Source organism: Oncorhynchus mykiss, chromosome 5 (genome assembly GCF_013265735.2).
Source record: "Oncorhynchus mykiss isolate Arlee chromosome 5, USDA_OmykA_1.1, whole genome shotgun sequence".
NCBI classification, from domain to species: Eukaryota; Metazoa; Chordata; class Actinopteri; order Salmoniformes; family Salmonidae; genus Oncorhynchus; species Oncorhynchus mykiss.
Window position 1 is genome coordinate 94,186,794 of NC_048569.1, and position 14,845 is coordinate 94,201,638.

The 14,845-nt window shown below is 44.0% G+C and overlaps 1 protein-coding gene across 1 annotated transcript; it reads left to right on the forward strand.

Annotated features, from left to right (window-relative positions):
- Nucleotides 1–4,853: 4,853 nt before the first annotated feature.
- LOC110523054 (E-selectin-like) lies at nucleotides 4,854–14,548 on the forward strand. The gene is made up of 11 exons (XM_036978892.1): nucleotides 4,854–5,481; nucleotides 5,606–5,675; nucleotides 5,779–6,270; nucleotides 6,389–6,580; nucleotides 6,830–7,021; nucleotides 7,218–7,394; nucleotides 11,733–11,924; nucleotides 12,108–12,284; nucleotides 13,664–13,843; nucleotides 14,112–14,225; nucleotides 14,393–14,548. Exons 1-11 carry the CDS (start codon nucleotides 5,479–5,481, stop codon nucleotides 14,473–14,475), a joined length of 1,872 nt encoding a protein of 623 aa, XP_036834787.1. The 5' UTR covers nucleotides 4,854–5,478; the 3' UTR covers nucleotides 14,476–14,548.
- The last annotated feature ends 297 nt before the right edge of the window (nucleotides 14,549–14,845 follow it).

The following is a 14,845-nucleotide window of genomic DNA, read 5'->3' on the forward strand; positions in this document are numbered from 1 at the left end:
TAAGCTACAGACAACAAACACAATTGCATTTAAAGGATGGAAATTTGAATGCACAGAGATACCGTGATTGAGATCCTGAGACCCATAGTCATGCAATTCATGAGCTGCGATGAACCTCACGTTTCAGCATGATAATGCACGGCCCAAGATGGCAAGGATCTGTACACAATTCAGAGAAAACAGATTCGCACAGCCATTTAAGAGGAGAGGGACAACATTCTACAGGCCACAGTTAACTGCATTGATCAACTCTACGCGAAGGAGATGTGTCTCACTGCATGAAGCAAATGGTGGTATCACCCAGTGGCGATTTTAGCGTGTAAATGTTGGTGGGGCAAAACCTAAAATAAGTGGGATGCATGCCAGCAAAGCCACTACACAACACAACACAACACTAAACAATACATTAAACAACTAAATACAAAACAAAACAATACATTATTTGCACTATAACAGTAACAAACGATGCCAACTAACTGTTAAGGCCTACATAAAGCTACACCTGGCTAACAGTGGAGCCTTGTCTGGCAGCGAAACAGTTCATTCAGCCTCAATTACTGCCTTTCAAAGAAAAATAGATTTTATGGCTGACTTTTGCTATGCTTAAACAAATGTGGTTTTTAATGACAACTGAGATATACAAACTATGGCAATAGGGGACGACAAGCGGATAAGAGGCCATCTGTCATTTCCATTAAGACATTAATGTGCGAGCTAGGATGGACCTAACGTTGGTCAATATAACAATTTGTTTAGCACCTTTGAAATGTACAGCGACAGAATTCAGAACACGGGCCATTCTTACAGTGTTCTCCCTGTACACCAAGTCAGAACAGCAGACGAAATTAAGAGGGGTAAATAGACCAAATTATTAGGTTGAGGCACATGGACTACTATTTTTATTTTTTTTTATTTAACCTTCATTTAAACAGGAAGTCACATTGAGATTAAAAATCTATTTTACAAGAGAGCCCTGTACTCATTAGAATAAAAACAGAATATTAAAGCAACATACACATGTTTATAAAACAATATAATTCAGCACAATAAAAAACAAACATTTAATAAAAGCAATCAACTGCAACTACGTAGAGGTCGTCAATCAATCATTTAAACTTCCAGAGTGACATCAGCACATCTAACTGCAGTGAACTCTGCAGATTGTTCCACAAATTAGGGGCAAAAAAACAAAACGCAGATTTTCCCAAATCTGTGGAGACTGGAGGGATCTCTAGTTTTATCTGTTCCTGTGAACGGGTTTGATAACTTATGATTCTTAACTTTATTAATGATGTTACATATAGAGGGAGTTTCTGTCAGATTGCTTTGTAAATAAATAAAAGAGAATTCACCTTTCTTCTTACAGACAGAGAGGTCCATCCCACATGTTTATACAGAATACAATGATGAGTCCTAAAATTGTCCCCTGTGATAAAACGTATTGCTGAATGGTAGACTGTGTCCAAGGGTTTAAAAACAGAGGTTGTGCCGCGTGCATGTAAACAATATCACCAACATCCAATACAGGGAGAGGTGTTGTTTGAACAATCATTCTCCCATTTGTAATAATTAGGCTTGATTTATTTTGATATAAAAAAACTATCTTGGATCTTAGCTTCTTCACTCAGATTTTTTATATGTATTACGAAGGACAACTAACATTTTACTACACAACATAGACTTAGTATTTCTTAGCTACAGTATACATATCTCTCTGGCATATTACATCATTTATGCAGCAGCATACAATACATTTTTGGACTCCCCTTGTTGTGCTGTGTTCACTTCAACAGGAAGGTGGTGCGGCGGTCCTTCGTGGGCAAATTTTGTCATCAAAGTCTGGCATTCTCTGGATTTATGGGTCTTTCAAAACAACTGGAGGCTGGATTTACAATCCTGAGTTGGATGACTGTTCAAAACGTATTTTCCAAGTTGGAGCTAATTTATTCACGACTTCCCAGTTGTCGTGAACTCACTAAAGTCAAAGTTTTCACACTTCCAAGTTAACAGTTATTTGGACGAGGCACAAATCATGCTTCACTGACAGCATGGCCGATGTCGAATGTTGATCATTTTAAACTTGGAAAAGAGCCCCTTAATCCCAGATTTGGGACCACACAGCCACTGTCACTGATTCCTTCCAAACCAATCGCTGAATTTGCGATTTCCAACTTGTTGTGTAATGTTTATGTCCAATGGCCGATGAGCACCGATACATTTAATCTATAATTTCTCTTTCTCTTGACAAGGATTAAAAAGGATTTGTCAGTAGCTTGTCGAGTTGATTCATGATGACTACTAGCTAAGATTTTGAAAGTATGATGTTGACAAGATCAGTCCAATCAAAGCTGCCTGTAGATATAACGTGATTTGACGTCATTTTATCAGTGGCTAATGACCTTGAGCCTTCTTGGATGGGCACTTCTAATGTAAGTCTATGGCAGCACCCAAAAGGGCTAGACATTTTGAGGTTTTCTTTTAGACTTTGGGGTGACGTAGTGTCCACATGATTGACAGAACACTGAGCCAATCACGGCGCAATGCTCCATATTTTCTGCTGGCTTCCACACCACCACAGAGAGCACTGAGCTAGGCTGAAACACCTGCATTTTTCTGCCTTACTCAAGAAAACAAAAAAGAGGTCATGTTTGTATGCGGCTTTTTTAAACTAAAATAAAGTTTGCAAACTGATATGGGACACGTATTAATGCCAAAATAACATGCAAAACAGGCAAGCCACACCCTCCCACCAAAACATTTTCATAACATTTTTTTCCCAAAAATGTGGGGCTCAAAACATGAATGACGGGTCACTACTGGTCACACCAGACACTGACTGGTTGTCTGATCCATGGCCAGGCATTCTTTTTAAGGTATCTGTGACCAACAGATGCATATCTGTAGTCCAAAGATTAAGGCCTCAATTGACTTATTTCCTTGTATGAACTGTACAATCTTTGAAATTGTTGCATGTTGTGTTCATATTTTTCTTCAGTGTAGATGATACAGTATCTGTCACCTCATCAGTCACACCTGGACTTCATTACTACCTTGATTACTTAACCTAACCTTTATTCTAGCCCTGCAGGGTAGCCTGGTGGTTAGAGCGTTGGACTAGTAAATGAAAGGTTGAAAGTTCAAATCCACATGCTGACAAGGTAAAAATCTGTTGTTCTTCCCCTGAACAGGCAGTTACCCACTGTTATTGAAAATAAGACTTTGTCCTTACCTGACCTGCCTAGTTAAATAAAATAATTCTAGCCTGAAAGCTAAACCTCATTCTGGCTTTCACCAGCCGTCTTTCATCCTAGCCTGAGAGCTAACCCTCATACAGGCTTCCTTCTTTCATAATAACAACCATATTTGAAGCCTAAACTTGATTTTTTGGCATGTTTCCACATCTCCCTTTTCTTGTAAAACATCTACAGGGCTTCTAAATTAAATAGCTTTGAAGATACCAACATCCTGCCCTTTTCCTCTGCATTTACAGTATACGCCAACCTTAACAATAACCGTTATGACTAGTAAAAATGTCACTGAAGTTACCAAGCAACACTGTGTATGATTACATTATTAAGTGGTTATACTCAAACATAAACTGTTGGAAAGTGATTATTTCTCCACCTGTTATTACTCATAACTGAGTCATCCTAATTAGAATCCATTAGGGATTATCAAACGTTTATCAGACTTCATGTTGAAATCTCTGTTTCCTCACCGTCAGCATTAACGTCTTGGCCTAAGGAATGGGGGAACCTCTAGGAGTTAAATAAACAGTACTTCTGACGTAGACTTTCAGAGTGTAAGTGAGTCCAGTCAGGAAGGATGTGAGCCATGGTAGTCAGTGCAGGCAACCAAAAGGAGTCTATAGTGTTGTTTCCCATCACACAGACAGAAAACCTGTCTGTCTCCCTGTATCCTCATGACAAGTTGTCTTTCTCCCTGTATCCTCATGACAACCTGTCTGTCTCCCTGTATCCTCATGACAACCTGTCTGTCTCCCTGTATCTTCATGACAACCTGTCTGTCTCCCTGTATCCTCATGACAACCTGTCTGTCTCCCTGTATCTTCATGACAACCTGTCTGTCTCCCTGTATCCTCATGACAACCTGTCTGTCTCCCTGTATCCTCATGACAACCTGTCTGTCTCTCTGTACCCTCATGACAACCTGTCTGTCTCCCTGTATCTTCATGACAACCTGTCTGTCTCCCTGTATCCTCATGACAACCTGTCTGTCTCCCTGTATCTTCATGACAACCTGTCTGTCTCCCTGTATCCTCATGACAACCTGTCTGTCTCCCTGTATCCTCATGACAACCTGTCTGTCTCCCTGTATCCTCATGACAACCTGTCTGTCTCCCTGTATCCTCATGACAACCTGTCTGTCTCCCTGTATCCTCTCAAGCCGTGCATATCCTTTAATAAAAATGCAGAAACACAGTAGTGGGTTAGTCAAGTTCTACACTGTTATAACAACTGTAACGGTTTTCTTGAGGTGAAGGAGAGGCGGACCAAAACGCAGCGTGGTTATTATTCATGGTTCTTTAATGAAGAAAACTATACATGAATAAACTAACAAAATAATAAACGTGCGAAAACCTAAACAGCCTATCTGATGACAACAAACACAAAGACAGGAACAATCACCCACGAAACACTCAAAGAATATGGCTGCCTAAATATGGTTCCCAATCAGAGACAACGATAAACACCTGCCTCTGATTGAGAACCACTCCAGACAGCCATAGACTATGCTAGATACCCCCACTAAGCCACAAACCCAATACCTAACAAAACCCCAAGACAAAATACACCACATAAAAAACCCATGTCACACCCTGGCCTGACCAAATTAATAAAGAAAACACAGAATACTAAGACCAGGGCGTGACAACAACACCTAATTCAATGAAATTAACTTGAAATAGAGGTTGACTTGACATAGTACATTTCTCAACTGTTAGCTTAAAAAATGATGACTAATTAATAGATTATGCACCCCACTATTCATGACAACAAATGCTTGATGTGGTGTTAGCCAGACATTTCAAAGGAGTGAAATAAATTTTCATTTCAACACCAGCTCAGTATCTATGGGCAGAGGCTGTTGTTGATGTGAGCTTCCTGCTACCTCATGTTTTGTTTCCTGTTGCAGCCTGGGCTTTGGGCTCTGGCACCTGCTCAGAAAAACCATTCTCTGTCTGACCGACACATTAGGATAGAGTCCAGATATCTAAAAGAGGGAGGGAGAAAGAGGGAGAAAGTTTCCAAGTTGAAATTCTAGAGTAGCTGATTCACGCCCAGGCAGTGTCATAACGATGAATTCCGGTCTTTGGCCATTGTTGAAGTGTTGGTTGGTGTATATATATGTATGCACAGAGTACCAGAGAGCAGTATCATTTCATCCACTGGATCAGACTAGAAACATATCCTTTGGAGATTTACCTGCAAAAGAGCATCACATTTTAATCTTACAATGGTAAGTACTGTTGAGAGAATTGTTTTATGCCTTAAAATTAAGATGCACCAGTTAGTTTATATACATTTCAGACAGCCAATGCATTTCTCAGTCTGTAAGGTATGGCTTGATGTTGTCTCCACAGGACTTCTGCTCTGCATCACAGCAAGCCAGAAGCCCCAGCTCATGGATCACCCTCTTCCTCCTGTACACAGGTAAGAAACACATTTCAAAAGATCTATGCATTTCTAAAATCCCACTCATGTAAACTCATTCATGTACTGTATGTCAATATTGACCTTTTTTGTCATTCCTCAGTTGTCACCATGTGCACTAGAGTAGAGGGCTGGTCCTACCATCACTCCAACAAAACTATGAACTGGGACACTGCTAGAAAGTGGTGCACGGAGCACTACACTGACATGGTGGCAATCCAGAACCGTGGAGAGATCTCCCACCTTAACAGCATCCTGCCCAGGCAGACCAACTATTACTGGATAGGGATCCGTAAGGTGGACGACGTGTGGACCTGGGTGGGGACCAATAAGATCCTGACTAAAGAGGCAGAGAACTGGGCAGACGGGGAACCCAACAACGGGGGGAACAACGAGGACTGTGTGGAGATGTACATCAAGAGACAGGTGGACACAGGGAAGTGGAACGACGAGTCTTGTATGAAGAAGAAGACGGCTCTGTGCTTCACAGCCTCGTGTCAGAGCGACTCATGTTACCATGGAGAGTGTGTGGAGACCATCAACAGCCACCACTGTAAATGCTCTGAGGGCTTCTACGGAGAGCAGTGTGAACACGGTAAGCAAGCCCAGGATGATATAGTCCAAATATCTAATACAGGCAGTATGAAGCCAACTGTTATCACATTCAATGTTCTCTTAATTGTAACTTTTTGCCTGTTTTCCTTTGTTGGCAGTTGTTGAATGTAAGATGGAGGAGGTCACTGTCCCTGCTAAAGCCAGTGTCAGTTGCTCTCACCCCAATGGGAATTTCTCCTTTGACTCGACGTGTCAGTATTCCTGTGAAGAGGGGTACCGGCTGAGCAGCTCCGGGCCTATGAGATGCACAGGCTCAGAATCATGGTCAGAACAGCCTCCCACCTGTGAATGTAAGTATATCCTCTTATAAACCTTATAAATAAGGTGTTCTGGAAAGACTAATAACAGAAGAAAATAAGCTACAATTTGTCATGAACTTTTGATTTGTACTTTCTTTGAATTACTTCAGTGTCTTGCTATCGGTCTTTATACCAGTATGACAGCTTAGACCTCCTATATTTCAGTTGTTGTGTATCTTGAGTAATGTCTTCATCGTGGCACATTTAGTCAGTTATTACGATCTGCCCTCTCCTCCCCAGTGGTCTTATGCAGTGAGCTGTATGAACCTGGGAAGGGTTCCATGGCCTGCTCCCATCCCCTGGGCTCCTTCAGCTACCTGTCCACCTGTACCTTTACCTGTGAGGAGGGCTATGAGAGGCTGGCCTCCAGCTCTACTACCCTGCAGTGTGGAGCCTCGGGACAGTGGAACGACTCACAGCCGCAGTGTATTGGTGTGTACAGGTTCTGGATATCTGTAAACGTAGCCCCCATAACATGTTACATCAACTGTAGTTGCTATAAATATATGAATGACACAGGACATTTTCCATTCAGAAATATCTAGGAGGATAAAAATAGTTTTGTAATTGTATAACAGTAGAATTGTCTCTGGACACAGACTGACCACTGCACCACTCTGTCTTGCAGCTGTAAGCTGCCCTACCCTCCAGCAGCCACAGGATGGCGCTATCAGCTGTGGAGAAGACTTCACCTTCGGAAGCAGCTGTAACTTTAGCTGCTCTGAGGGTTATATCCTCAAGGGGGCGATCACAGTGACCTGCACATCAGCTGCTGAGTGGAGTGAGGAGATACCACACTGTGAAGGTCAGGACAAACTTTTTTGCATCTTTAAACTAGACCTGATTTAAACCATTGTCTATGTTGACAAGAATTTTTAAATCAATTTAAACCAATGTATTTATTGACAAGATAGACTTCTGACCACTCTAACAATGAAAAAACATGTCCTCAAAGACGGAAGTCAGGCAGGAAATGGCGAGAACAGGTGGGACCATTCTAGCCAATGAGAGGGCAGATATGTGTGTGAACAACAGACCATAGAAACAGATTGAGTACTCATCTCTGTATATCAATCAAATGTATTTATAAAGCCCTTCTTACATCAGCTGATGTCACAAAGTGCTGTACAGAAACCCAGCCATAAACCCCAAACAGCAAGCAATGCAGGTGTAGAACGACTCCGAAAGAGAGGGAAACGAGGCGGTCTTCTGGTCAGACTCCGGAGACGGGCACAGCGCGCACCACTCCCTAGCATTCTTCTTGCCAATGTCCAGTCTCTTGACAACAAGGTTGATGAAATCCGAGCAAGGGTAGCATTCCAGAGGGACATCAGAGACTGTAACGTTCTTTGCTTCACGGAAACGTGGCTTACTGGAGAGACGCAATCCGAAGCGGTGCAGCCAACAGGTTTCTCCACGCATCGCGCAGACAGGAAAAAACATCTTTCTGGTAAAAAGAGGGGCGGGGGCGTATGCCTTATGACTAACGTGACATGGTGCGATGAAAGAAACATACAGGAACTCAAATCCTTCTGTTCACCTGATTTAGAATTCCTCACAATCAAATGTAGACCGCATTATATACCAAGAGAATTCTCTTCAATTATAATCACAGCCGTATATATCCCCCCCCAAGCAGACACATCGATGGCTCTGAACGAACTTTATTTAACTCTCTGCAAACTGGAAACAATTTATCCGGAGGCTGCATTCATTGTAGCTGGGGATTTTAACAAGGCTAATCTGAAAACAAGACTCCCCAAATTTTATCAGCATATCGATTGCGCAACCAGGGGAGGAAAGACCTTGGACCATTGTTACTCTAACTTCCGCGACGCATATAAGGCCCTGCCCCGCCCCCCTTTCGGAAAAGCTGACCACGACTCCATTTTGTTGATCCCTGCCTACAGACAGAAACTAAAACAAGAGGCTCCCACGCTGAGGTCTGTCCAACGCTGGTCCGACCAAGCTGACTCCACACTCCAAGACTGCTTCCATCACGTGGACTGGGAGATGTTTCGTATTGCGTCAGATAACAACATTGACGAATACGCTGATTCGGTGTGCGAGTTCATTAGAACGTGCGTTGAAGATGTCGTTCCCATAGCAACGATTAAAACATTCCCTAACCAGAAACCGTGGATTGATGGCAGCATTCGTGTGAAACTGAAAGCGCGAACCACTGCTTTTAATCAGGGCAAGGTGTCTGGTAACATGACCGAATACAAACAGTGCAGCTATTCCCTCCGCAAGGCTATCAAACAAGCTAAGCGCCAGTACAGAGACAAAGTAGAATCTCAATTCAACGGCTCAGACACAAGAGGCATGTGGCAGGGTCTACAGTCAATCACGGACTACAGGAAGAAACCCAGCCCAGTCACGGACCAGGATGTCTTGCTCCCAGGCAGACTAAATAACTTTTTTGCCCGCTTTGAGGACAATACAGTGCCACTGACACGGCCTGCAACGAAAACATGCGGTCTCTCCTTCACTGCAGCCGAGGTGAGTAAGACATTTAAACGTGTTAACCCTCGCAAGGCTGCAGGCCCAGATGGCATCCCCAGCCGCGCCCTCAGAGCATGCGCAGACCAGCTGGCCGGTGTGTTTACGGACATATTCAATCAATCCCTATACCAGTCTGCTGTTCCCACATGCTTCAAGAGGGCCACCATTGTTCCTGTTCCCAAGAAAGCTAAGGTAACTGAGCTAAATGACTACCGCCCCGTAGCACTCACATCCGTCATCATGAAGTGCTTTGAGAGACTAGTCAAGGACCATATCACCTCCACCCTACCTGACACCCTAGACCCACTCCAATTTGCTTACCGCCCAAATAGGTCCACAGACGATGCAATCTCAACCACACTGCACACTGCCCTAACCCATCTGGACAAGAGGAATACCTATGTGAGAATGCTGTTCATCGACTACAGCTCGGCATTCAACACCATAGTACCCTCCAAGCTCGTCATCAAGCTCGAGACCCTGGGTCTCGACCCCGCCCTGTGCAACTGGGTACTGGACTTCCTGACGGGCCGCCCCCAGGTGGTGAGGGTAGGCAACAACATCTCCTCCCCGCTGATCCTCAACACTGGGGCCCCACAAGGTTGCGTTCTGAGCCCTCTCCTGTACTCCCTGTTCACCCACGACTGCGTGGCCACGCACGCCTCCAACTCAATCATCAAGTTTGCGGACGACACAACAGTGGTAGGCTTGATTACCAACAACGATGAGACGGCCTACAGGGAGGAGGTGAGGGCCCTCGGAGTGTGGTGTCAGGAAAACAACCTCACACTCAACGTCAACAAAACTAAGGAGATGATTGTGGACTTCAGGAAACAGCAGAGGGAACACCCCCCTATCCACATCGATGGAACAGTAGTGGAGAGGGTAGCAAGTTTTAAGTTCCTCGGCATACACATCACAGACAAACTGAATTGGTCCACTCACACAGACAGCATCGTGAAGAAGGCGCAGCAGCGCCTCTTCAACCTCAGGAGGCTGAAGAAATTCGGCTTGTCACCAAAAGCACTCACAAACTTCTACAGATGCACAATCGAGAGCATCCTGGCGGGCTGTATCACCGCCTGGTATGGCAACTGCACCGCCCTCAACCGTAAGGCTCTCCAGAGGGTAGTGAGGTCTGCACAACGCATCACCGGGGGCAAACTACCTGCCCTCCAGGACACCTACACCACCCGATGTCACAGGAAGGCCATAAAGATCATCAAGGACATCAACCACCCGAGCCACTGCCTGTTCACCCCGCTATCATCCAGAAGGCGAGGTCAGTACAGGTGCATCAAAGCTGGGACCGAGAGACTGAAAAACAGCTTCTATCTCAAGGCCATCAGACTGTTAAACAGCCACCACTAACACTGAGTGGCTGCTGCCAACACACTGACACTGACTCAACTCCAGCCACTTTAATAATGGGAATTGATGGGAAATGATGTAAATATATCACTAGCCACTTTAAACAATGCTACCTTATATAAATGTTACTTACCCTACATTATTCATCTCATACGCATACGTATATACTGTACTCTATATCATCGACGGTATCCTTATGTAATACATGTATCACTAGCCACTTTATACTATACTATGCCACTTTGTTTACATACTCATCTCATTGTACATACTGTACCCGATACCATCTACTGTATCTTGCCTATGCTGCTCTGTACCATCACTCATTCATATATCCTTATGTACATATTCTTTATCCCCTTACACTGTGTACAAGACAGTAGTTTTGGAATTGTTAGTTAGATTACTTGTTATTACTGCATTGTCGGAACTAGAAGCACAAGCATTTCGCTACACTCGCATTAACATCTGCTAACCATGTGTATGTGACAAATAAAATTTGATTTGATTTGATTTGATTTAGAAGCACGGTGGCTAGGAAAAACTCCCTAGAAAGGCCAAAACCTAGGCAGGAATCTAGAGAGGAACCAGGCTATGAGGGGTGGCCAGTCCTCTTCTGGCTGTGCTGGGTGGAGATTACAACAGAACATGGCCAAGATGTTCAAATGTTCATAGATGACCAACAGGGTCAAATAATAATAATTACAGTGGTTTACGAGGGTTCAACAGGTCAGCACCTCAGGAGTAAATGACAGTTGGCTTTTCATAGCCGATCATTCAGAGTTTCTCCACCACTCCTGCTGTCTCTAGAAAGTTGAAAACAGCAGGTCTGGGACAGGTAGCGCGTCCGGTGAACAGGTCAGGGTTCCATAGACGCAGGCGGAACAGTTGAAACAGGAGCAGCAGCACGGCCAGGTGGACTGGGGACAGCAAGGAGTCATCAGGCCAGGTAGTCCTGAGGCATGGTCCTAGGGCTCAGATCCTCTGAGAAAGAAAGAAAGAAAGAAAGAAAGAAAGAAAGAAAGAAAGAAAGAAAGAAAGAGAAATAAAGTATTAGAGAGACCATACTAAAATTCACACAGGACACCGGAAAAGACAGGAGAACTCCTCCAGATATAACAGATTTACCCTAGCCCCCCGACACATAAACTACTGCAGCATAAATACTGGAGGCTGAGTCAGGAGGGGGGCTATCTGTGCCATTATAGAGTCTGTGACAGCAAAGACACATTTAGTCATGTATTGCGATCTGCCCTCTCCTCCCCAGTGGTCTTATGCAGTGAGCTGTATGAACCTGGGAAGGGTTCCATGGCCTGCTCCCATCCCCTGGGCTCCTTCAGCTACCTGTCCACCTGTACCTTTACCTGTGAGGAGGGCTATGAGAGGCTGGCCTACAGCTCTGCTACCCTGCAGTGTGGAGCCTCGGGACAGTGGAACGACTCACAGCCACAGTGTGTTGGTGTGTACAGGTTCTGGATATCTGTAAACGTAGCCCCATCAACTGTAGTTGCTATAAATATATGAATGACACAGGACATTTTCCATTCAGAAATATCTAGGACGGAAAATAGAGTTTTGTAATTGTATGACAGTAGAATTGTCTCTGGACACAGACTGACCACTGCACCACTCTGTCTTGCAGCTGTAAGCTGCCCCACCCTCCAGCAGCCACTGGATGGCGCTATCAGCTGTGGAGAAGACTTCACCTTTGGAAGCAGCTGTAACTTTAGCTGCTCTGAGGGTTATCTCCTCAAGGGGGCGATCACAGTGACCTGCACATCAGCTGCTGAGTGGAGTGAGGAGATACCACACTGTGAAGGTAAGGACAAACATTTTTGCATCTTTAAAATAGACCTGATTTTAACCATTGTCTATATTGAGAAGAGTTTTTAAATCAATTTAAACCATTGTCTATATTGACAAGAGTTTTTAAACTCTTAATTAACAAGACCACTCTAACAATGGAAAAACATGTCCAATATTAAGTGATTTTTCTCAAAGTTGCTGAAATGCCACATGCGTCCACTTATATCAGTGCATTCGTAAAACATGTATTTATTTAACTTGGCAAGTCAGTTAAGAACAATTTGTTATTTACAATGAGATGCACTGACTTAGACCGCTGCACCACTTGGGAGCCCCAAACTACCAGGGCCATAAACATAACCATTACGAAACTTCTATTCAATCAAATAAGCCTCACGTAGCAAGTTAACAATGAAATTTTGTTGTTGACCAAATCCATCTCATTGACCTTCATACTAAAATTCCTCACTTCATGGGCTTATTTTCATGGACAGATTTTGGGCTGAGTAAAACCTCTCACTTCGCCTCTCCTCTCCTCTTAAACTCAGTCAATTTACACAATTACACACGATACTAAAACAGTATAGACTGAGTTTAAATGGAGAGAAAGAGGTGAAGTGAGAGGTTTTACTCAGCCGAGTGTACAAAATCTTTAGAACACCTGCTCTTTCCATGACAAAGACTGACCAGGTGAATCCAGGTGAAAGCTATGATCACTTATTGATGTCACTTGTTAAATCAACTTCAGTCAGTGTAGATGAAGGAGAGGAGACAGGTTAAATAAGGATTTTTAAGCCGTGAGACAATTGGATTGTATCTGTGTGCCATTCAGAGGGTTAATGTGCAGGACAAAATATTTAAGTGCCTATGAATGGGGTATGGTAGTATGTGCCAGGCGCACCGGTTTGAATGTGTCAAGAACTGCAACGCTGCTGGGTATTTCACGCTCAACAGTTTCCCATGTTTCAAGAATGGTCCACCACCCAAAGGACATCCAGACAACTTGACACAACTGTGGGAAGCATTGGAGTCAACATGAGCTAGCATCCCTGTGGAATGCTTTCGACACCTTGTAGAGTCCATGTCTGACGAATTGAGGCTGTTCTGAGGGCAACTCCGTGGGGGGGGGGGGGGGGGGGGGGGGGGGGGGGGGGGGGGTGTAACTCAATATATATATATTAATATACCTTTTAGCAGATGCTTTAATCCAAAGTGAGTTGCAGTCATGTTGCAGTCATGCGGGCATCCATTTGACCTATTGGTCTTATCTCCTTATGGATGTCTGCCACACACATGAGCTCTCCAACGACAATCATTTTCATGATTTCATCCACAACTGTTTGTTTCCTTTTGTGGTGTTTTTATATACTAACCACTGTGTCCTTCTCTCAGCTGTCCAGTGCCCCTCTCCTGTGGTTCCTCTGGGGGGTCAAGTCAGCTGTGAGGCCCCCTCACATCCCTGGGGCTCTGTCTGCAACTTCAGCTGTGATGAGGGCTACGATCACCAGGGGGCCCCAAACATGCAGTGTTCACGGTCAGGGGAGTGGAGCGCTGAAACACCTACCTGCACAGGTATGTTATAACCTCTGTTACTCTCTCTGTGAGACAAAATCAAACTGAATATTCTGTGAGACAACCAAACTGGATATTCGCTGGTCATCAGGACAAAGTATGTCTCATGTAGTGGTTATAAAGGCTTTATGAATGCATCATGAATGCATATCCTACATAAGGGGGCTACCAAAATTCGAACATTCTTGAGAGGGTTGTAATCAGTGATGTGACCAATCAGTTGATTCAGATTGTTTGACTGTTTTCCTCTGTTTCTTGTTTCCTCCAGCCACACCTGAGCCTCCATTGAACTGCACTATCCTATGCCTGGCAGCATGGGGCGCTGTGTCATTATTTGTCCTGTTTCTGGCCGCGTGGCTCTGCAAACGAAACAGACAGAAAGGTAAACACAGAAGAAGTCCCTTATCTTCTACACTCACAGTCATTGGTTAGGAATTAGAAAGTTATAAGACATTCAAAAATATCTGTTTCATAACACAGATTTGATTCAGAATGGCTATTTCTTACTTGACAATACTCATCAATATGCTCTTCATTGTCTCCTTCCAGCTAACAAGTTTGATCTGAACAGCACCTCAGACATTGAGCATCCTTTACAGACCTACAGGAACAGCATCGAAAGCCTGATATAGAGACCAACAACAATAACAGCAGGAACAACAGCAGGAACAACAGCAGGAACAACGGCAGGAACAACAGTCGGAACAACAGCAGGAACAACAGCAGGAACAACAGCAGGAACAACAGCAGGAACAACAGCATGAACAACAGCAGGAACAACAGCAGGAACAACAACAGGAACAACAGCAGGAACAACAGCAGGAACAACAACAGGAACAACAGCAGGAACAACAGCAGGAACAGGCTGGCTCTGTTTTCAAAGAAGATCTGCTGGTCACACCTGGATCACAGTTCCTCAGTATTGTAATGTAGTAGGTTAGATAGCCTTGAATCGTCTGACTGGGAGAGAGGTGCTACGTTGAGTATACAGAATCATCTGTT